The sequence below is a fragment of the Pelecanus crispus genome, chromosome 4 (assembly GCF_030463565.1).
Source record: "Pelecanus crispus isolate bPelCri1 chromosome 4, bPelCri1.pri, whole genome shotgun sequence".
Classification (NCBI taxonomy): Eukaryota; Metazoa; Chordata; class Aves; order Pelecaniformes; family Pelecanidae; genus Pelecanus; species Pelecanus crispus.
The window spans coordinates 79471165-79493315 of NC_134646.1; the positions used below are offsets into that span (position 1 = coordinate 79471165).

Below are 22151 nucleotides of genomic sequence, written 5' to 3' on the forward strand. Positions count from 1 at the left end.
CTGATGAGTCAGAGTCAGTTATCTGACATCCAGTTTCAGCAAATAACTTTGTAATTCTGTAGTTATCATTCTTCATAACAAAATACTTCTGTGATTAAACACAGTAGACCAGGGAGGAAAGAGTTTGATCTTAACTTGTTCCTTTTATATATATTCTTATTCCTGGTAGCTGTACACCTGTAGCAGCAGAGAAGCAGAAGCAGAAATCAGAGGATGTTGCAATATACTTGGACCACGGAAGAAAGCAAACGATCAGCTGAGCCTTACAGAGATTCTTCCAGGTTCTCCTATACAGTGTCCATAAGTCTGAGAAACTTATGGGGTGTTCCTCTACGAAATTAAGCTAATCCATTGAAAATATATTTTAAAATTACAGTTCTGACCTGTATTTACAGACACAGACAACTACACTCTTTGTTAATCTGGTGTAAAGAAGATTAGTACCATGCCAGTGGATGTGGGGAGTGGGAGAGAAGGGCAGCGGGAGAGAAGGGGAGCAAGGGCCCTTGAGTGATGTAGTATTTTCAAGTTTTCTCAACAGTATTAATATAATTTCATTTTAGCCACCCTAGGCTGCCAGTAGTCTATAATGAGAAACAGGCAACCCTAGAGAATAACTACCTCTTTTAGGTGCTAATCTTAGGGTGCAATGACTGTCCCTCTGGTGGTAAATGTTTCTTTCTCCTAATCACGAAAAGAAATTAGGGTGACCAGCTGAGGTATATAACTTTAAGACATCTGAAGTTAACCAATAATCCCATCCCAAATTTAAGGAAATATGAAGTTAAAGAGAAAAAAAATACAGCTAAACTAAGAAAAAAAAAATTCCAGCCTGCATGTCTGCTGCTTATTACAAGCAAAAGGCAGATACCTAGATGACAGATAACTTGATAAGGGCTTAAAATTCATAAAGCACACTTTACAATCCCTTTCTTCGACATAGCTCTTCCACCCAATCAGTCCCAGACTGATTTGAGAGGATTTTCTCTATCCATATCCAATTCCTCTCACTCATTAATATCCTTGGGTGTCACTCCTACTTCTGAGACTTTGCCTTCTGTAGACTGCAGAGATATGTGAACACTGGCTTCACTACGATCACAATCCAGCAAAGCACATAAACCAATACTTAACAAATTACTTTAGCAGGCCTGAAGAGTTTTGATGAATTTTAGCTAAGCAAGTTTTCAGCAGTTGACAAAGTAGAAAAAAAAAAAGTGAAATGATCTGACCTTAGCAACCTACAACATACATAGCTGCAGGTTTTAGTGCAGTAGTTTACTGAAAGGGTTGACCATTTAAAAATATGTAAAGAGATTAGAACTACATTAGAAAAGGGATTAAGAAATTTTGAAGCCATTCTATGATTTGCCAAATCATCAGAAAAATGTTCAACAGGTAAAATCCTTGTTAAAGAGATTCATGCCATCCAGTAATTTCTTCATCGAATATACCTTGCTAGTGCCAGAAATATTCTAACCTGCTGTAAAGTACAAATAACTTTCTTCTGGTAAATTAGGAGATAAAGGCAAAAGAGTTACAGTGGAGACTAGTTCAACATTAAACACAGTAATATGTTTCCGTTACTTTTGGTTAAAAAAAACCTTTTCAATCACACAATTCTGCAAACTATAACCTAAACAAAAAAACCCTGTAAGAATCTTTATAATATACCAATATGACTTTAGTCAAATGTTTGAATGGTACAGTATTTCAGCTTCAGAAGTTACATGGCAAGATTGTACAATAGACAGTGAATAAAAGAATGAAATAAATTTCTTATTTGCTTAGTTTTAATACAATCTTGAAAACAAGACTGACTGCTAGCTCTGTGTTACTAACCTTACAGACACAAGGAGGAAAAAGTATTCTTAAAAAGACACCATGCAGGGTTTCTATGTGCAAAGCAGTCTTACAGAATCGTTTAGTAAAATTCTCATGTCCTTTGGTGGTCTGGACCACCCTCCCCCTCTGAATTATCAAATTACAGTTACATGAGAATGAAGAAGCATTTAACAGTTGTGCATGCCAACCTTTCCAATTAGGAAAAAGTTCTACTTAATATTTTGACTTCCCTCCCAAAAAATCTGCATCGAACAAATACCAAGGAAATTAAAATTATGTTTTACTTTATATAACATTGATCAGTATTTGGGAACTAGACTTAAAATAGCCTGATTTCTGCACAGATATTAATGAATATTTTTGTTTACTACAGGTATATAAAATATTTTCGTCCAGCATGACTTAAGAGCAGGTGAGAAAAGAACAAAACGGTGCTAAATCCCAAAGTTTTCTGATTTCCTGCTGCTGTAATTTAAGCAACACTTTAAAAAGGCAGAACATGAGATCTTTGAAAAAAATGATGCATGTGACAAGTAAAACCTTTTTGCAAGAGGGATCAAAAGGGGAACAGATAATCAACTAGAAGATCAACACCTCACTCACGCTTGTATAAAGAGTGTTACTGATCGAGACAAATAACAGAGGCTTTAATGGAAATTACATAGCTATATATTAGGAGGAATAAAAGACAAGTAATGGTTAACCAAAATCTAAAAGAAAATCCAGCTCCTGGAGAAATGTTGCACTCTTTCAACAAATTTATATCAACTTTGTTCCTAAGGTGATGGGAAGCTTATCGAAAGCTTGAGCAAATATAAATTCTAAAACCAGTATGATACATACAGAGATCCTGGAACAGGTGCTAAATGAGATAATTCAAGTAGCTTAGTCACCAGCATAAAAAGTGCTACACCAGCTAATTTACTCTGATCCTAAGAGTAAGCTAGTTTAATTCAAGGAGTAGGGTAGATGAGTTTGGAAGGCCCATGCTATCCAAAATAGTTGGTTAAGCTGGCATAGTAGCCTCTACACAGTACAACATTGTACAGTATACCCCCCCCCCCCCCCCAAAAAAAAAGTACTACTACAGCTTTATATACTCATTCTAAGAGTTCTTAAGCTAGCTTAATAAGTTGGGTGAGTGAAGGCAGAAGTGGGGAAAATGGTTTGGCCCAAATTTTTTGTAAAGCCCACAGTTACTGTCACCTTTTCTAGAAGATGATGCTTCATCATTTACCAGCTAAACAAAACTTATTTAGAAAATCATCTTCCTGGTAGCTACATTCTCACTATTAAAATCTTAATTTATTGTAAATGCTGTAATTAAGTAAATGTAGCATTAAATACGTGAAGGGGAAAGACTTTTCCACCTCAGGTTTTAAAAATTCAAATTCCATACACATTCCATACGTGTTGTCTGGTTTTTACGTTTGCTTTTTTTCCTAGGCATCTTATAGAGACAGTATCTGTGCATATGGAAAAGTTAAAGGAGTTGGCCAATGACTACCTTAATTTTTCAATAAATGTATTTTATATCCAGGGGTCAATGGTATTGTGTGTGCAGAGTTAGATTGGCATATCTGTAGTTATAAACTATAAGGTTCAGAAGTGTGCCCTCTATTTTATTGGAAAGCATAAAAATAAAAGAGTACAGCACATGGCAGACAGGCAGTGAAATATGCTTCTGATTTCACTTATGACTTGAATAACTCATTTGCAATGTAAAATAAAGCCTTACTACCTTTTTGGCATTATCACAGACAAATGCTTCTTAAAGCCCTGCTGAAAATCTTAACCATTTTATAGGCTTTGAAGAGCTTACACCACACCAGACAGAATGCAAAGCTTGGAGTGACTGTGTTAAAGCACTATTATGTATCAAATTTCACTGGCTTTCAACAATTTAAAACGTATTCAGCATTTTATGCAATCAGGTACAGGGGCAACACTTTCCTCTTGTTTTTTTCTGCAAACGCTGTCTTTACACTGTGATCATGGGTTGGGTTTTTTGGTTTGTTTTGATAAGAAAGTAAAGTATGGTAAAGTAATACTGCTGAGAATATATGAGTTTGATTTGCAACCCAGCCAGTCATTGGTTTTTGCCTTTTCCAAGCCAGGTATGGTACACACTGATACTAAAGTTCTGGTGGACTTAAATGAAATTTATACATAGAGGGAGGACTTCAGATCACAATTTTCATATAAAAATACTAGTGCTAAAAAAGGGTTTTAAAAACTGACTGCTAGAAACAAGCTCTGATGTATACCTACAATCTGTTCTCCCTGGCACTGCGAAAGCTTCTCCCGAGCCAGCAATGCTTCATGTCCAAGAAACACAGAACCTTCCCAGACAAGAATGGAAAGTGAGATATCCAAATTCAAATCCTGAAACTGCCACCTATTTCTTGTGTGACTGAACAAGCATATCAATTTCCTCAGTTACCACTCGGTGAAGTCAGGAAAAATACCCCTGACACCTTCCCTAGCCTTTCTGCTACCTTGTCTGCTATTTATTTAGACTGTGAAGTCCCCAGCAGAGGGATGGTCTATCATGCACTTGCATAGCACTTTGCATAATGAGGTACCAATTTAAACTGGAGTAAGTGATGCCATGCTGCAAGTAATACGCAAACATGAAAGAGCAGAAAAAATGTGCTTTGAAGCATCAAAGGATATTTAATTAGTATCACATCTTCTCAAAACAAATAACATTTTAAGGTAGAATTTCTGACTTTGTTTATGGGTCCTACAGCACAAGGGAAAGAAGAAAAGTAATTATCAAAAGAAATAGCAGTCAACCCACTGCATGACCTCTGAGTGCAAGTAAATCTATATATTTGTTTAATTTGTCTTAAAAGAAAGAGAGCATTACTTGAGAATCTTCCCAGCACTTGGTTGATCCTGTCCCCAGTAGTGAAGGTCTAATCCAAAAGGCATGAGGGGAGCTTTAGCTCTTTCTTCTTCTAGTTTTCTTCTTTTACTGTCAGGCTCTTCCAAAGCTGCTGGCTCAGTAGTGGCAGAGTCACTGGAGAAAATTCATGAGAAGTCAATACAGAACAGCAATGATCACAACTTTTTCTCTTTTTTCATTAGATTTTCACACCAACGCTAATATTACCTTAAATCTAGGACTACAACTACCTTTACAGGGTTGTCCTTTTCTTTTTTTTAAAAGGACACAGACCGTAACACCACACACTCTAAGTACAGCACACTGCACCATGAAGCTTAACTGCACATTCAGCTAAAGCTAGATAAAATGTATTATACCATGGGTGTAGAAGCTGAGAGATCTAACGGGGGCAGCAGTGGATCAGACACGCTGTACTGTTACAAGAGCTACCGATGTGGCAAACCATTTTTAGAAAGATCTTGCTTCTGTAAACTCATGCCCATGTTTGCATGGCAGTCACACAGATTGCAAAGTCTTTGTTTTTGTTGACAAAATTCCATCTTGTAGACTTGTAATACTCATTGTGCAACACCACAACAGAATTCATTAGTCCTCAAAAACCAGAGTAGTACTGTGGAGACCTTGGCTATTCACCGATAGAGTTGCAAATGGTCTTAGTCACCTTACTGAAACATTAACTTTTTAAAGATTAAAAATAAAAATGTACACCTGAATACTCCAAACCCCTTCCTCTTTCTGAGTTTACATTCCAGTTTGCTGGGTTTCAGGGCTTTCCTGGCCAATGCAGAAGTGTCTTTTCAGGAACATGCCACTAAGTGGATTACTCCAGTCTTAGCCTCAAATCACAGATAAATGCTAGACAGTGCTGGAGTTTCACCAAGCTTTGAACAGGACTGACGGCAAATACATCTTTGGAATCAGTAAAACATGCCTCCAGGCAGCACTGCCAGCATAAGTCACTAGGAACCAAGAGATGGTTGAAACTACTTTCTAATTTAGTATTAGGATATGTTCTGTTTAGTTGCACACCAAAAGTTACTCCAACAAATGGGGATGGGTTCTTTTGTTAGGAGAGAAGGAAATGTTTTATTTTTTCATGGAGGCCATTTACACCAAATAAAACCTAAACCTAGTAGTAAGAGATTCCTTAAGAGCCTGGCGCAGTCACTAAAATCTCCAATATTAAGCAGTGAATGTACATCTCAGTAAAAGAACTGTAACCTCAAAATGAAACCAAGATGGCCTTAGCAGCTTGCCCAGTTAGCAAGCGCTTTTCTGTGTGCTTTTGTGACTAATAAATCCGAGTAAGAGCAAGAGGTTTCTGCAAGAATTAAACCAAAAATAACCTGGCATGTGGAGGTGGTAACTTTGGCAGTTTGTCTCGAATAAGTTTCAGTGTGGCAGCTGCACAGGTTGGATCAAGTTCGTCTTCATTCCCTCTCAGCTGGGCGCGGGAGCTCAGCGGAGCTGGTCCTGTTGAAGTCTTCCCCACTGGTGCTTTTGGAAGTGATTGAGGTTCTAGCCCTGAAAAAAACCTTGATGTTTAGGAGTGATTCACTTCTCCCACCCTCAATGCTTCACAGTGGGACCAAACAGCTCAGGATGCTGATTACATGTCTTACTGCTCTCAGTTTGTATTAGACATCAATCCCACTCAAAGACAGAGTGATATTTCTGCCAGTGAATTTTTTCTTATTTTGGAACAGAAACATACTGAGTAACTAACTACAGCAAACCAACTTTTAAATTTGTATGACATGGTGTGACAACAAAGAATTATGTTACTTCACCTTGGAAAGAAGGATTTTAACAATACATGTTTGCCTGAACTGCAATAGTGCTTTTTTAATATGTTTCTAGTGTCACATCTGCTTGCTGGTACGTCATTTCTGCACTCAAGGTTATATCAAGGTAAAACAGAAGAAAGGAACTATTGGCCCTACTGTTTAACACCTACAGTCCCAAAAGACATCTAAGAGCAGTAGAAAGCAAAAGGAAAGGCATGCATCCACATCCTCCTGTGTGCTAAGATTAATTCTTAGTGGTGTCTCAGCAAAAAGTCCTGCTAAAACTCTGGCAAAGAGAAACCATTTCTGGGCAGGGGATTCACTGCAACACATGACTGATGAGAACAGGAACCATCGCCACCCAGCATGGCTGGCAGGGAAGCACACCCAGTGAAAAAGCAGTGTGTGTGAGGCACATCCCTGTTCTTTGATGATTCTCAGCTACCATATTGACCCTTCAGAGCTGAGAATATAAAAGAAAACATCTTTTTTTTCCATGCCTGATTTGTTAAAGGGCAGGACCACCAAGAATAGTTGAGTTTCAATTCCTAAATACATCCGCAAACAGCATCATCTAGAGAAATTCTTCTTTCACAGACACTAAAACACACAATTTGCCAAAATAAAATACCTAAGCGCTGGCAGAAGCAATGAGTGTACCCACAAAGTACACTCAAGAGACATTACATGCCTGAGCTACATCTGAGGAACAAACCCACTGCAAGGCAGTACCAGGCACTGATGTTCAGCACCAGCAGCTCAGTGGTGGGGCAACTTAATTACCTTATACAGCTAGATTAGACAGTCAGCGCGGACTGTAATGATGCAATTAGATAGGCTGAGCAGTTAGACAGCACATGCCTCTACCCGCTGAGCTGCAGAGGCAACTCTATTAGCTGGCAGTAGTAACAAGAACTTTTCAGCCAACAACAGCTAAAAATGGAAAGACGTGATCCCTTACACTAACGTCATAGACTGCATTTTCCCCATCAGAAAGCCTTTTTATAAGTGACTGAAATGCAAGGCCCCACCCCCCAAAAAAACTAAATCAACACAAAAGAGTCATGGTTTCACAAGACTAAAATTTTAAGCAAATTTTCTCAGCCTTCTTATGAAAAGCAACCTGAGTTTACCCGACATGTTTTAGCTGTTATTTAATTGGGACTTTTAGTCTCTCACCCACTTCTAGCCAGCCCTGAAGCTGTACCCGTAAGTGTTCCTGCTTTGCTAATCATTAAATGTATCACAAGATATGAACTCCAAGCTCAGGGCACTGAGAAGGATGCCCTGTCAACCCCCTGCTTATCCTAGTTCCTGGACATCCTCTCCCTGGAAGGAGCTGACAATCCCAATTCAAAATCTGCAAAGCTAGAGCCCCTCAGAAAGAAAGGGGAAACAAAAGCAGATATCCAGTTGGATCTGGCTTGTGTAGCCTTTAAGTTTTGCGGCATAGGGCAAATGGCCACTGCAGTCATTCCTACATCTTCTGAGTACAGCTGACTCGAGAGAGAAGACAGAGCTCCAGAATACTCTCAAGGATGAGGATGAGGACTCTTCTAAGGCCATCTGAGACCCCATGTCTCTCTCTAGCACGGCTTATACTGGTAGCAATGAAGGAAAACGTTTTAAGGGCAAGGCGGTTCAGGGCAGGGGCCAGTAACGACAACTGTGGCAGATGGCTCACCTTCCCCTTTCAAAACAAGGGATGGAAGGAAATAGAAGCTAGAGAAGAAAAGAGGATGAGAGCGCACCAGCCATCAGCAGTTAATAAGCATTCATAGAGACTTCTCCTCTGTCTTCTCCTTGCTCTCCCATGAAAACTCAATACATTCCTTCTGCTTACCCAATGTATGACAAAGAGAAACGTGGACCATTTTAACAAGACAGTGGAGGGGAGGCAAGTGATGTGACTTGTGTGTGACAGTATTTTCCCATGTCCAGAGAGACACCAGACCCAGCTCTGGCAGGCTGATGCATTCCCCCTTTCCTAAGAAAAGGCTGCTTGAGTAACGTGTAGATACCCCACAGGAGTGAACACGCATCCGAGAGTGGGTATTTCAGTAGTGCCAGTCCTGCGGCTGTCCCAGAAAGACTTCAGGAAGTACCCAACTGTCCGAACGTTCACAGGCAGCAAGTATTGCAGAGTGGACAAAGACATTCACCACTGAAGCCAGTGTCAAACTCAGCTCCTCCCCGACTCCCTGTTCTGCTCTCTGGAAAACACCCCAAAACCAAAGCCTGCATTCCTAAAGCAGTGCATCTTGAAAAACAGTGCTGCTCGAGCTGGCCAATGCTTCCTAGGAATTGAAGTTAGCATGGACTGTGATGCAAAGACGGATCATCCCTTTTCAATTTTTCTGTCCTCAGATGGGAGGTGAGAACCTGCCTCCCAGCTGTAGACAGACACACGCCATCTTGCTGTTGGGCTGCTGCTGCTGAGCACGCCTGACACTACTACTCCTTCACCTAGTCAGGCCCACATCACATTTTCTAATGAAAGCAATGAACACGCCACATTCACCTTGTTACCTAACTTCCTTTCCCAAAGTCAACAAGACTTTAAAGTACATTGTTAAAAAAAAAAAAAAAAATCATTCAAAAAGGACTAATCTGTGCATTGGAAAAGGGTCTCAAAATTAGAAGGACCAGCAATAAGGCAAATTATAATTAAGCATAATAGGCTAGAACTAAGCAGAGGAATATCTAGGCTAAACAGCAAACGAAATGATCTCATGACATTTATTAGGCTGGGGACTTGCCATTCAAGAGGGATAATGGTGCCTCCATAAAAGCACTTTTTCAACAGCACTTACTATTTCACTGAAGGGAACCATCTTGAATTTATGTGTCTAGAAAGGGGGCAGGATAGGACTCCATCTCAGCTCCTGTCATAGGCTAGAAAGGGAAAAAGCCCTTCTCAGGTGCCTTGTATCAAAGTGAAACAGAATTAACCCAAAGGATTGTTATAGCCACACTTTAGAATCATCAGAATTTGGAAAAAGTAAACTTTCTTTTATGACAGAAATAGTTACATGGCATGAACAAGGTTAACTGAGAAAAACATGTGATAGGCTGTATCCGTAATATAGAATTGTTTAGACTGTATTTAGCATTTAAAATTGCCTTTTTTCTTTTTCTTTTTAAGGACAAGAATACCTTTCTGAAAAGCATTGTTTAAAGCAATAGCTTTGAAAGCACTTGTATATGTACTATGTACAAACTGTCTTGAAGTCAGAAGGTAGCAGGTATGTGTCTCACGCCTTTGTTCCTCTTCAGAGAGAGTATGTGCATATGTCTTAGAAGTTCTCAGGAAACACTAGTTTTATTCCAATTTTTGCTATGATGTTTATGGAAAACATAACTGCTCATTCACTACACTGATTTGGGGGGGAGAGGATGCGAACAGCAGAGACAAGCAGTCAGCAACACACAGAAAAGGCAAGAGAGATAAATGGACAATGTGACATTTAGGTAGATAAAATCACATCCAAAAGATCAATATAGGAATTCTTAAGAGTTACAAGAACAAAATATTTTCCCATTGATTTCTTATTTTAAACCATTAACAGAAAAATGTCTAAAGGTAAATACGCTACATCAGTAACACCGCCTCTACTGTGGATTTTTTTTTTTTAAATATTTGTTTATAAAATTACTTTTTTGCTAACAAGATAAAGACAAGAGTCACCATGCAGACAGTCCTAGCTGAATGGTATCCAATGTCAGGGTAGGGGTTTTTTTGTTTTGTTTTTAAGACATAGATGGGATAAAGTGCAGTTTTAAAAGTAAAATTCCTCTTAAGAATTCTGCTGTTTGTGTATTTTAACACAAGTACAATACCTGGGTTCAAATTGTTCCAACAGTAGCTTTTAGAAAGAATCATAAAAACGTTCAAATTCCCTTTTTTGTTTAAATTGACCAAATGGCACCTATTTGCCTGAAGCAATAAAGTAGACCGTGTTCACAAGATAAATCGATAGAAGGAAAGAGAGAGGCTGAGGTTTCAGCTGAAGTTAGGCTGCTGAATGCTGACATTATTGATTTTAGCTAGTTCAGCTGGCCTTGTAATTAAAATGTAAATTTGAGAAAGAGATTATGTCCTGACAGAAATGGTGGGATTAGGGGGAGATAAAAGCCCCTCAGTGAAAATTCAGAGAAAGAGCAAGCACAGGTTTCCTCAGCTGTGTGGATTTAGACGAAATCTAGCTACTTCAGATTCACTTAAGTTTAATTGAAAAAACGGAGACAGAATATAAACAAGCATTATGGACTTCAACTTTCCTGAAAAAAATATAATAATTTCTGTTTCCCATTTGTTGAATCTTAGTCAAGCCAAATGTATGCGATTTATATTAGTACAGGCACTCTCCAAGACCATCAGGAAACTCTAGTAGCTCAGGTACAGTATTTCCCCACTTACCCCCTAGCATGCTCATAATGAAAAAAAATGCATGTATTTTACTCAGAAAGCACAGTAAGCTTTACTGCGAAGTGAACAGAACTTTGCAAAGCTTACTTCATATGGACTTGCAGACCAGAGGGCTCAAGTCAATGTCTGGGGCATTGCTTCCAAACAGCTTCAGTGTTTCAGGATCAGTTCTGCTACACCTCTCCACGCACAAATGTGTGTGTGAACAAAATTAACACAGGTGATCATACGGTAGGAAGATTTCATTATCTCCGAAGGTTCTGCTACTCATAAGGGATGGAGATTCGAATTATATGTCAACCCTGACAGATATTTGATCTTTATGAAGCCATCAAAAATTAAAGGAATATTCAGTTGTGTTTTTTTTTTTTTTTTAAAATTGGGATCAAATTTCATCCCTCTCTACCTAAAAAAAGTCAGGCTCTTTTCTTGTTCGTATCACTTCATCTACACAGAACTCTAAAATGAGGAAAAAAATGATAAAAATATCTGTTATGAACAAAACCTTAAAAGTATTCACAGAGGAATAACACTGATTAAAACTCTTACCATTTACTGTGGTAGAAAACTTCATCTTTAATTTTAAATAGATGGTTTCTTATCTTACCCTTGAACACCACTAAACAAATTGCTGTCTGCAGCTGCTAGGGGAGGATGCTGAAATGCCAAAGGTGGCTTTAGCAAATATTCTCACAACACACAAGCTGTGTGTGCACTCAAAACAACTTATCACATGGACAACTGCACATATTAATATTTCTGTATAAATTACACTACTTTTAAAAAATTGTCAAGGGATCTTTTATAATCAGAGGTTTTAAACAACCAAAAAGATGCCCCCAGTGCCTTTGAATGCAGCTACCCTCATTTACATTTAACTAAAATTTTAGAATTCTACTTTGGAAATTCAAATTCAAGAAAAAAGATAATGACTATATTAGTTAACTAGAAGAGTTCACTAACATTACATAAATACTTTGTTTGGCTTACTGGAATTACAGAATATGTTAATTTGTCATAATGTTAATTCTCATTAATTAACCCTATTGTTGTTTTACAATCATAGCGAAGAATCAGAATAAATCAAAGCAACAGAGTTTAGATTAAAACCTTTCTACACCTTACATGTTGATCTTTTAAACTTCTTGCTTATCATTGTGCAGTCCCTGGCCATTGCATAGTTCCTATGAGGTACACTACTACCGCAAACCACTCAGAAGCATTATCGGCATCCTGTGCAGTGACTATAAATTTCTAAGAACTTTAGTAGGAATGAAATATATCCCATGCCCTGTCAGATTTTCTGGGAACGTTATTTACATAGAAGGACCTTGCCTGAGAGTGAGGAAGGGTTTGCATGATCAACTGATTAGGGTGCATCAGAAGAAATATCTACAATGAATACTTCTACATGGATGTAGAAGTATTTTATTGGAAGTGCTAATCACGTTTTTTACTAAATGTGCAAAGTTATCTTCATTCCAAATACTGTACTATAGTAAGTTTTACTCAATTATTGTCCTAAGTGTAGCTATATAGAACATGTGTTTGTCCATATAGACATATATTCAAAACATACTAATCTAATGAGGCAATCTCACTTGTAAACTTCTAATACTTCTAATGTGGTCTATGCTAAGAAAAATTGAGACCACACAACACATATTTGACTATAGCAGTTCAGGACTGGGGTCCTAACTTCAATGGTGAATAGCTGTTATCTATATACATTTATGGTAAATCAATGCATGCTATTTCTATCATGTAACAACTAGGTCTGGTTGGTTTTTTTTTTAAAAGGATTTATAGTAATATTAATAGAAATCTTATTCTAAATACTAGACTCTTGTCTAGGGAGAGAAACACAACTGTGCATTAATTGCATTTTCCAAATTCGGGAAAAAGGAACCCAGATTTCACAGGGCAATGAAAAGTAAGTAGGTAATTCTGCCTGCCCTCCCCCCTGCAAAACATGATTTGTTTTTTCACCTTAAAGAAGTCAAGTAATACCCACAAGTCTTTATTTAGCCTAGATCACGTAATTCTAAGTCTCAAATTCAGTTCCTGAGAACTGTATTTCATACACTCTGAAGTCTGCAGGTTTGTTTTTGCTGTGGTCTCCACTGAGCTGTTTCTCCATGTAAAACTGTTCTCCATGTTCTTCACGTGCAGGAAGAATTCCCTCAGGAAGTTCCTGAGGTATGGAGACCGGACAAATCAAAACAGACTAAAAAGCTATTAGGCTTTTAAAACAGAACCGAGACAAACAGAAATCATGGCAGTAAGGAAGAAAAGAGCTTAAGTATCATTTTTAATTTCCATCTGGCCAGCTCACGTGTGTCTATTTAGTGATTCCACAGTCAGTAGAACCTCAGCAACTTCATTCCCAGATAATGCCATCAAACCTATTTGTTTTCATAACAACTAAGGTAGGGCACCCTCATTTAGTTAATCATGGTGATGCACATTTTTATGGCCAGTAGCTGATGAAAGCAATTGGCCAGACTGCTCTTCAGACACACCTCTCGCCCCAGATAAACCCACCTTACACTTTGTATGAAATACATCTACCCGTTAGTAATAGAAGCTGCTGTACTGATCCCACACTTGTGTTCTCTTATTCACATTGAGTCAGCCTTAAGGCAAGTCTACTTCGTGATCATTGCCATGATAATCAAGCTCTCTCCTGTGGAAGCCTGGACTTGATCAACAACCTAACATTTTAAAAGCTATTACAAAATGACTTTCAGTAAGTTTTTCAAATATGCCTACCACTGGGGAACTTCAATAAATCCTAATAACGGAAAACTAAACAAAGTAGTTTCCTAGAAGACTAATAAGCACTGAAAACAAGTCTTTCACTGAGCATTTCAGAGATGTTTAGATGCTGTAGTTAGGGACGTAAACTCAACACTTTGGATTTGTGCGTTTTCCCTGTGATTTCCAGAAGATTTTCATGTCTACTATTAAAAGATCCCAGGGAATAGAGGAAAACCTAACTGCAAAATCAACGGATGATCATTCTGTATCAACTCAATCTGTTAGATGCTTCTATGGAGGAAAAAAGACCAGTATGAAAGCCACCATTTCATCACAGGTCAAAATAAGTGGTTTCTATTTTGCCTTATCAACGCTTGCATACATGCTCTTTTTGCCATGTTTAGCTTTAAATCTGTTATATAAACCAGCAAAACAGCCTTTTTATGGGAGAAAATTCATTTAGATGTAGGATAAAAGAGCACATTACTGTTGTACGCAGTAACTAAAAACAGTTTTCCTGCTTCCTACATCAAAAATTAAGGTGATAAATAGAGCTAGGAAAGAGTCAGCATAGTGAAGCTACAGAGCAATGCATGTGGCTAGATAACACGCAGGGCTTCAAATTCAGTGCCCTTGTTCTCTGTCTCACACAGGTGAAACATTAGTACTTGACCATACAAACAAAAACATCTAAAAGCATTTAGAAAATCTTTTCTGTAGGGAATAAAAGAATCGGATTCCAACAAATCAGTAATTAAATATCCTATTTTTTTTAATCCCTAATGATGATTCTATTATATTCCATGTTTCTGAGGCAGTTTTGCTTTTAATCATTGTCCCCCCTGCATGTCTTGATGGATGCCAGTCAAGAGAATAAAATTTTTAAAAACAATATGCATGGAAGTCTGCTGCTGAGGTACAGATTAGAGTATACCTAATCAATACAAACAAGTGCAATTTTCTGAACAAATGCCCTGAAATTCATGACTTACTGCTTCGAATCTGAAAATTCAATCATGCATTAGTCTATGCAGTATTTGATTGTAATTTCTAATACAGGCTTTTTAATATTCAGAGAAAATGCAAAAGCTGTAAAAACCCCACACCTTTAATGAATGGTTGCAATAGCAAGTTTATTCATGTTCCTAAAATGCTCAGCGAGAGCTGCACTGGATAGCTTGTGTAGTCTGAAGCACTCCTAATTCTATGCAAAAAACAGGTGGTGACTTCTCTACTAAGGAAACAGTCTGGTTTTGTACACCTTATTTGTTCAATTGGGGTATAAGCCTTCTTTCCCATGTTGCTATGACATTTCATACTAAAAAAAAAAAAAAAAGCTACTTAACACACAGAAAAGGCATGACCCAGACACCATTGGATTAGGAAGGACAGGGTGGGGACATCTAACCCACAAAGGCACATCACTGTGATGGGAAGAGGGAAGAATTTCTTAAATGGATAGAGCTAACCCTTGGGATTTTAGAACTGCAGCTTTGATCCTGATATGAAAGAAATCCCAAGCAGCCTTTAAGATGCAATGTGAACCACCGAAGTGACTATCAGGAACCTAGAAACATTTTGGCTTAAGGCTCAAATACAAGAGAAATAATCTGATTAACCAGATTTGAAACAATGGCTTGTGTTCTTGACTGTACAGTCATTTCTCATATCATTTTGGATAAGGATGAAAGTTGATAATGGGTAGACTGCTTCCATGCTAATATTCCCAAGTCAGACAGCTTCCTCATGGCACTGCTTGTAAAACGGCAACAGCACTTCCCTGTACCTCAAAGTAATATTGCATAAGTAAGTTCATGAATGCATGCACTGAGACACAGACAAGAACTATGAATTGAGAAAACCCGTTAGTAGACAACAGTTGCTGGAGGTGGGTGCTTTGAACTAGATCCAAGAATTGTTCCATTTTTACATGGAAGAGCACATGTCTCGAAACGGATCACTTCCCCATGCGGTTCAGAGCTCAGCTGCAAGCTATGCCAAGGCCACCAAGAGCAGAAAGGAATCTCTTACCCTGGTGTTAGCACCAAATTTTGTCCATGGACAAGAAGGACGTCAGAAGTTGCACAGTTCCATCCCTTACTTTACCCACCTCAAGGCTTTAAGCCAATGCAGCTGACAGCTGACCAGCAAAGGCTGGAACGTGGGAAATCTCAAGTGGAAACAAGATTTTGCGTCTCCCTAAAACTTTCTTTTAAATGAGTAACACCTCAATTTTTAAGGGGCCATACAAGGGCAATGGATATAAGCAACACTGGTGCAGGGTGCTGAGAACCAGAGTAACCCTGTGAAAATTATTTTCGCAGCGCTGTTTCTTCAGCCCAATATCCCTCTTTAGCAGTGCAACGTATTTAAAACGGCTCTGTGGTACCACCGGATGGCTAGTCTCTTGTCTGTTGCAGACATCAGGTGCAAGTGTAAATAAGGATTATACAAATGGGAGGTCGTTAAAAGTCTGGTAATGCTAATTTGGCATGACACCCCTAATGGGTTATATCTTCACACTTCAGTTATCTAATCACCTAAATTCTTTTAACAAATTTACATTTCATCTTATACATGGAGATTCAAATTGACTTGTTTAATTCTCCCTCCACCCAAACTGTACCCATGCTCAATTCATCTTATATATTAAATATTATCAGTTTTGAGATCACAGTCATCAACTACATATACACATAGATAATACAACTGCACATGTCTATATATTTATGCATATAAAACTTCCCCTGCCTCTAAATATCTTTTCATTTTTCACAAACTTTTCTGATCTCCGGAGAACCACAAGTACACATATGCATCATCAGAAATAGCATCGCAGCTTGAAGTTTACCTTGTTGGTAGAATACTTCCATTTTCCTAAGAGAAGTGAAAGGGAATGAAGTGACTTTTAAATCAATAATTTAAAATGTCATGTTTCAATCCATTTCCACAGTCATGTTTTACAACTTGGTTTTCCTGTTTAGTGTAAAAAGTTATTCTGAGGAGCTGTTCACTTTTCCTAGTTTGTTCAGGAAAAGTAACAACAGAAGGAAAAAAAAAACCTTTAAACTGTTCACACCTTCTACATAGCACTGAGATTTTATTTTACATGGAAGGTTTAACATTGCAGTTAGAACATTCCACTTGCACAGACTTTCATTTTCTTAGCTCGGAGTCCTCATGAACTGAATGTGAACTAAAGAAATGTAGCAAAACCCCACCTGGATTATATTAAGGTAAAGCTAAAGTCACTGCTATGATAACTGCACTTGCATATGGAACGAAGAACCATATTTAATTAGAGAGGTGGCTGCCTAACACAGCCAACTCTTGATGACAACAGCCTGCTATGAAATCAATATATTCTGTGTATTTTAATATGATAATTCACTTTTCTAAATGTGCCAAAGGGATGCTCATTTTGTTTTTGCTTATTAAAAACACATGCAGAACGGAATCCAGTAGAGCAAATATAGTTCTCCGTTTTCCTCATGCAGACCCGAAGTAATTACATAGAAGTCAGTTGATTTATGCAAAAGTTATATATCAGCTTCTGAAATAGATTTTGAACTAGTAACTGACCAGCTGGTCCAAGACAGCACTTAAGTACACAAAGATAGAAGAAAGCGCATGCTTAAAAGATTGCCTCAATTCCTTTCAGGAATTCTGGATGCTTTTCAGACTTTCCTGAACTAGGAGCTTACATCGTAACTTTAAACATCAGCAAGAAAAGCTGAATGCCTTCAGGAACATCAAGAATGGTTCATTTCTTTCAAAATGATATTTTTAACAAACACATCAGATAAAGAACAGCCAAGTGTGGCCATTAGCTCCTACATAACTACATGTATACAAAATGAGAGAGGTTTTGTTTTCTGATTGATTGGCTTCTTCACTATAATACATTTTCCTATCAGCAATGGTTTAAATACAAATTGGGAATTTCTTAATCCATTTTATATAGATTTTTAAAATATCCTTGAGTAGATAGTAGGCTGGTCCTTTCATCCTTTTGCATGAGGAGGAATGCAAATAGCAGCAAAGTATTGTGTTAGTGTGATACAAAGGGTGGTAAGATGCTTTATTTTTTAAAAATATGTGTCCATGAGGAAGACAGGGGAGGAAAGGGAGAGAGGGAAGAGATGAGTACATTTCACTTCCAGTGGAAGCTGACAAGCATAAACAGAACTTTCACATGTTAGGATTCATCAGGCTGCTGTTAAAGATATGAAAAACAAGTTCCACTGCCTGGAATTATTAAGAAAATACCAGTTTTGGCACAAGGAATACTGCCAAAGGAAGGAAAAAAAACCAAAGAACCACCATAGCTATGTTAATAACTAACCTCATTTGCTCATTCATTTACTATCGCACCAATGTTTTTGGACTCCTTCATTAGCCACGTATACATAAGAAGCTTTTCACAACTGTCTGGAAGGCTGCTACCCCTCTCTTCCATTATATTCCTTTTTTGACAGTCCCACTGTTAGCAATAATTAGAAGCAAGAATTAGAACAGTGTTTATTGCAAGACTGAGGCAGTTGGGATAGCCAACATATACTGGTAAAATTTTACCAAAATACGTAATTTTTTTTCCATGAACAAAAAATAAAGAGATGCCCAGTTCCTGAGTCTGCATCCTACAGCCCTTCATCACTGTTCTATGTTCTCATCTAACATACACATCCACTCCCCATTTCACTATCTCAATACTCCCAGTTCCATTTCACCTTCCCCAACTCTTGGTTGGACAACGTAAGCACCTACAGACCGTTTCAAGCAACACATACGCTAAAAGTCATGCCAAACGACATTGCAGCTGCCAGCTCATCAGGGCGCTAGTCTAATCTCAGTCCTCTGTATAGTTGCTAATTTCCACATTTTTTTAAAGGCACGGAGGAACAGAGACATCTACCTCCTTCAGACAACCTGGAACCAGCCAGTTGGACTTGCTGCAAGTCCTTAGGTGGGGAACACAGATAATCAATGCAGGCCTTACTTCCCAGGATATCCTGGTAGGTTAAGTCTAGATGGGGTAGATGGACTGAGGCACTAGCCTTCACACCTGGAGACATCCTTGAACTGACCCCAGCCACTACAGGTTATCATTACTGACCACCTTTCGTGGTCTGTGGCTAAATTTGATGGCAGAAGGCAGTAAAAAGGTCACTTGAGCTCCATCATCTTGGGTTTACACAGGCACACCCCCTCGTTGCAGCAAAAAGAAACATTTGGCTTATACAAGTAATGGCTGCAGCCTGACTTTTATGATGCAAACTGCAGATAAGTTAAAGATAAGCATGAACAGGATTGAAAAAGGCACAACACGGCACCAGTCTTACACAAATACTCATGGAGAAATGTAGGAGCAAGAAACTTAATACAGTGTCCAAGGTTTTTAACTTCTATGTGATGGCAGCTACCCTCTCCTTCTCTACAATGTACTGAAATCTTCTGAATCCTAAAATACACAATGCTGCACAGAGGCAAAGCTACAGACACTTAATAAGCTAGATGTACAAAGGACAAGGAGTAATGCACTGAAATTTAATTATTTAAGGTGAAGTTTCCTCAGTAACTCCCCTCTCAATTTCACAAAAGCACATTATATCTTTATTTTAAGAAATTATCTTTAGAATGCATTACAAGAAGGCATGATTATATTTTGTCATCTGGTACGTGCTCAGTGGCTATAATCCTGCACTTGAAGGCTGAGCTCCATTTAACATCTTGTGATAGCAACGCTCAGACAAAAAAAAAGCCTTCTTTCTGAACTGTAAGTTGGTCATCCTATGGGAAGAAGTGGCTGCACTTCTCCAGCTGCTGTTAATGCAGGTGATAGTACAAAACCTTACCCCATCTCACCAGACTCTTACCAGTATTTCTAATATTCAGGCTCATTTACGGCTTTACTTTGCAATCCCTTCGCTCTCAGTATGTTTTTAGCACACTTATAAGCATACATGGTGCTGCTTCTGGCTCTAAACTACAGTGGAACATGATGGAATGAAATAAGCTTCTCATCTCAGTTGCTCTTGCTCCTAGAAAGTATTTGTTTATCTAGAGCCAATCGCTGCTCCTGTATCCATGTAATGACTTCCTCATAGCAGTCGGAGATTACCCACACTGCTGATCACTTTATTACTTCAGAATGGCTGTTTATTTACTTTAGTGCAGCAGTAACATGCAGGGATAAAGCTTGTCACAGCTGGGCAAACTCACCATATTCCTTACGCAGGTGGTCTGGAATGTGGGGCTCATAACCTTCCTTCTCAGGGACCTCCACAAATTCATCTTCGTCCTCGTCATCATCACTGTCATCCGAGGCTTTCATCTACAGAGACATTTTTGTTGGTTTTTGGGTTTGGTTTTTTTTTAAATGTGAAGACTGCTTTTCATTTCCCTTCACATTGAAAATATTTTGCAGACATCTTGAGAGCCCTACTGAGACTGCCCTCTGCCAAGAGTATTTCCCTAATTATGTATTTAATCTGTATCTAAGATTAGGCCGTTGCTTAACATTTTATCTCTAAAGCCATACTCTATCCTAAGGGCTGCTTTAAAGCCCCTTTTATGCATTAGAACACACACAGTTGGTGAAGTCTGAGAAAGTGTGAAGCTATAAAATATGACCAAAAAAATCTTAAAATAACATCAAGATTTTGACTTAATGAGCAAATTATAGCCTTATCTCCTCTGCTAGTTGATTTTACTCATTTAGCTGCACCCAAATAGTCTTTGGCCTGTTAAACAGTATCACAAATTGTTTAAGAGCTCAAAACCAGAGCACGCAAACAGGAGGGGAAGCTGAGGGACTGGCAAGCTAATACTGACCGAAGTAAGAATATTCAGAGCTGTACACTACAGTGTTTCACTGTGTTTATTTTTAGTGCTGTTGTGAAGAATTTGATACATTCATTTCTTAACTAATTCGGTACCTCCTAATCATTCATACCATTAGACTGCACACATTACTATGGTCAAGACCAACAAAATGTTGGGATTTTAAAAGTGTGCACTTGGTCTATATTGCAGTCTGAAACTGAATATATATGACTAGTTGAAAAATAAAAATGGAGTTCCTGCCAACTAACCAGGGTAATTAATTCATGTAAGTGGCTTCCTATATATCATTTCAGCTAGCTATACTATATATGTGCCAGCAAGTCTCTACATTTTTTTTCTAAGCTTGTTCCATACCTGAAAATGTATTTTTCTTCTATACTACACATAAGCTAGAAGAATCTGTGCCACCTCAGACATGGCCTGTACTATCAGAACTTCAAAAGAGCAAATGCCAACTACCCTAAAAAGGCAGCAGTGATGAAGGTTTTATGCTTTATTTCCTTCACCCACCTTGGGAGTCACCTAATTCTTAACAACAACATAATTAGCACGTTATTGTATGTTTGCCATGCACTTTCACAAGTCTTGGAGATAGGGAGGGGTATCCACTAAAACCAACCTTACCACAGGCTATTACTTTTTTCAACTTCACTGCAGCAAGCAAAAAGAAACAGATAAGGAATGTTATAATTTTTACTATTTTCAGCAGTGTTCTTTACTTCTCTTACTGCATCTGACTTACGTTGATATTCATTATCAACTACTCATTGTTACAAGCACTGGAGGATACTGCAGGTTTTGCCTGCAGCAGAATTTTCCCAGTTTAATTCACTACTCTAATCGTGTGTCACAGCTGCACAGCTGAGTTCCTTTAAATCATACATATACTCTGAAGCCAAAAAAACCCTAGAAACCAATCTTGGTTTATTGAATGTAGTTAAAAATAATAAAAAAAAAAATTTAAAAAATCAGCATTTCTTTTTGGTCACTATTACTTGTAAGCTGGACTGAACTAATTGTTAATAAAGATCATTAACTGATATTAATACACACACTGATACACTTTAACATATAATGAATGCATTGTGCAAGTTAGAAGTACAATTCTTCCCTTTGTTTAAAAAATTACTTTAAGAAAGCTGCAGTTGCAGTGGAAAAAAAGAAAAAAAATTTACTGTCCTGAAGACTAGAGTACTGCATTCTTACCAGGGAACACCTAATTAGTCTTCATTTTAAAATAAAGTCCCAGCATAACCATGTTTGAAAGTACCCTGCTGCCAAAGACAGGTAACAGCCACAACACAGTCTCTTCAGCCCAATTATCACTACCTCGAGAGCTGCCAGCCTTCAGGCTACACTGGAGGATCCTGCACCCTACTTTACTTTTTGTTTCCCACTGCAATCATTTCTCCTCATCTAAAGGAAAGAAGCAATTCAGGCCCTACCTGGCATGGCCAAGACGGATGCACGCTGAACCTGACCTCTGCAGCAGAAACCGAAATAGAGTTCTAATGCGAAGAAATGGTCAAATATTCTACCACTAATCACAAACTCACAAAGGCACTAGACA

At 38.3% G+C, this 22151-nt stretch overlaps 1 protein-coding gene across 1 annotated transcript in view; it reads right to left on the reverse strand.

Moving 5' to 3' along the window:
- UVSSA (UV stimulated scaffold protein A) overlaps positions 1-22151 on the reverse strand; it is a 56097-nt gene that overhangs the window by 11768 nt on the left and 22178 nt on the right. The window contains exons 7-9 of the mRNA XM_075709065.1: positions 19958-20069; positions 6106-6283; positions 4718-4870 (exon numbers count right to left, since the gene is read on the reverse strand). Coding sequence (XP_075565180.1) covers positions 4718-4870; positions 6106-6283; positions 19958-20069 — 443 coding nt within the window. The remainder of the gene's footprint in view (positions 1-4717; positions 4871-6105; positions 6284-19957; positions 20070-22151) is intronic.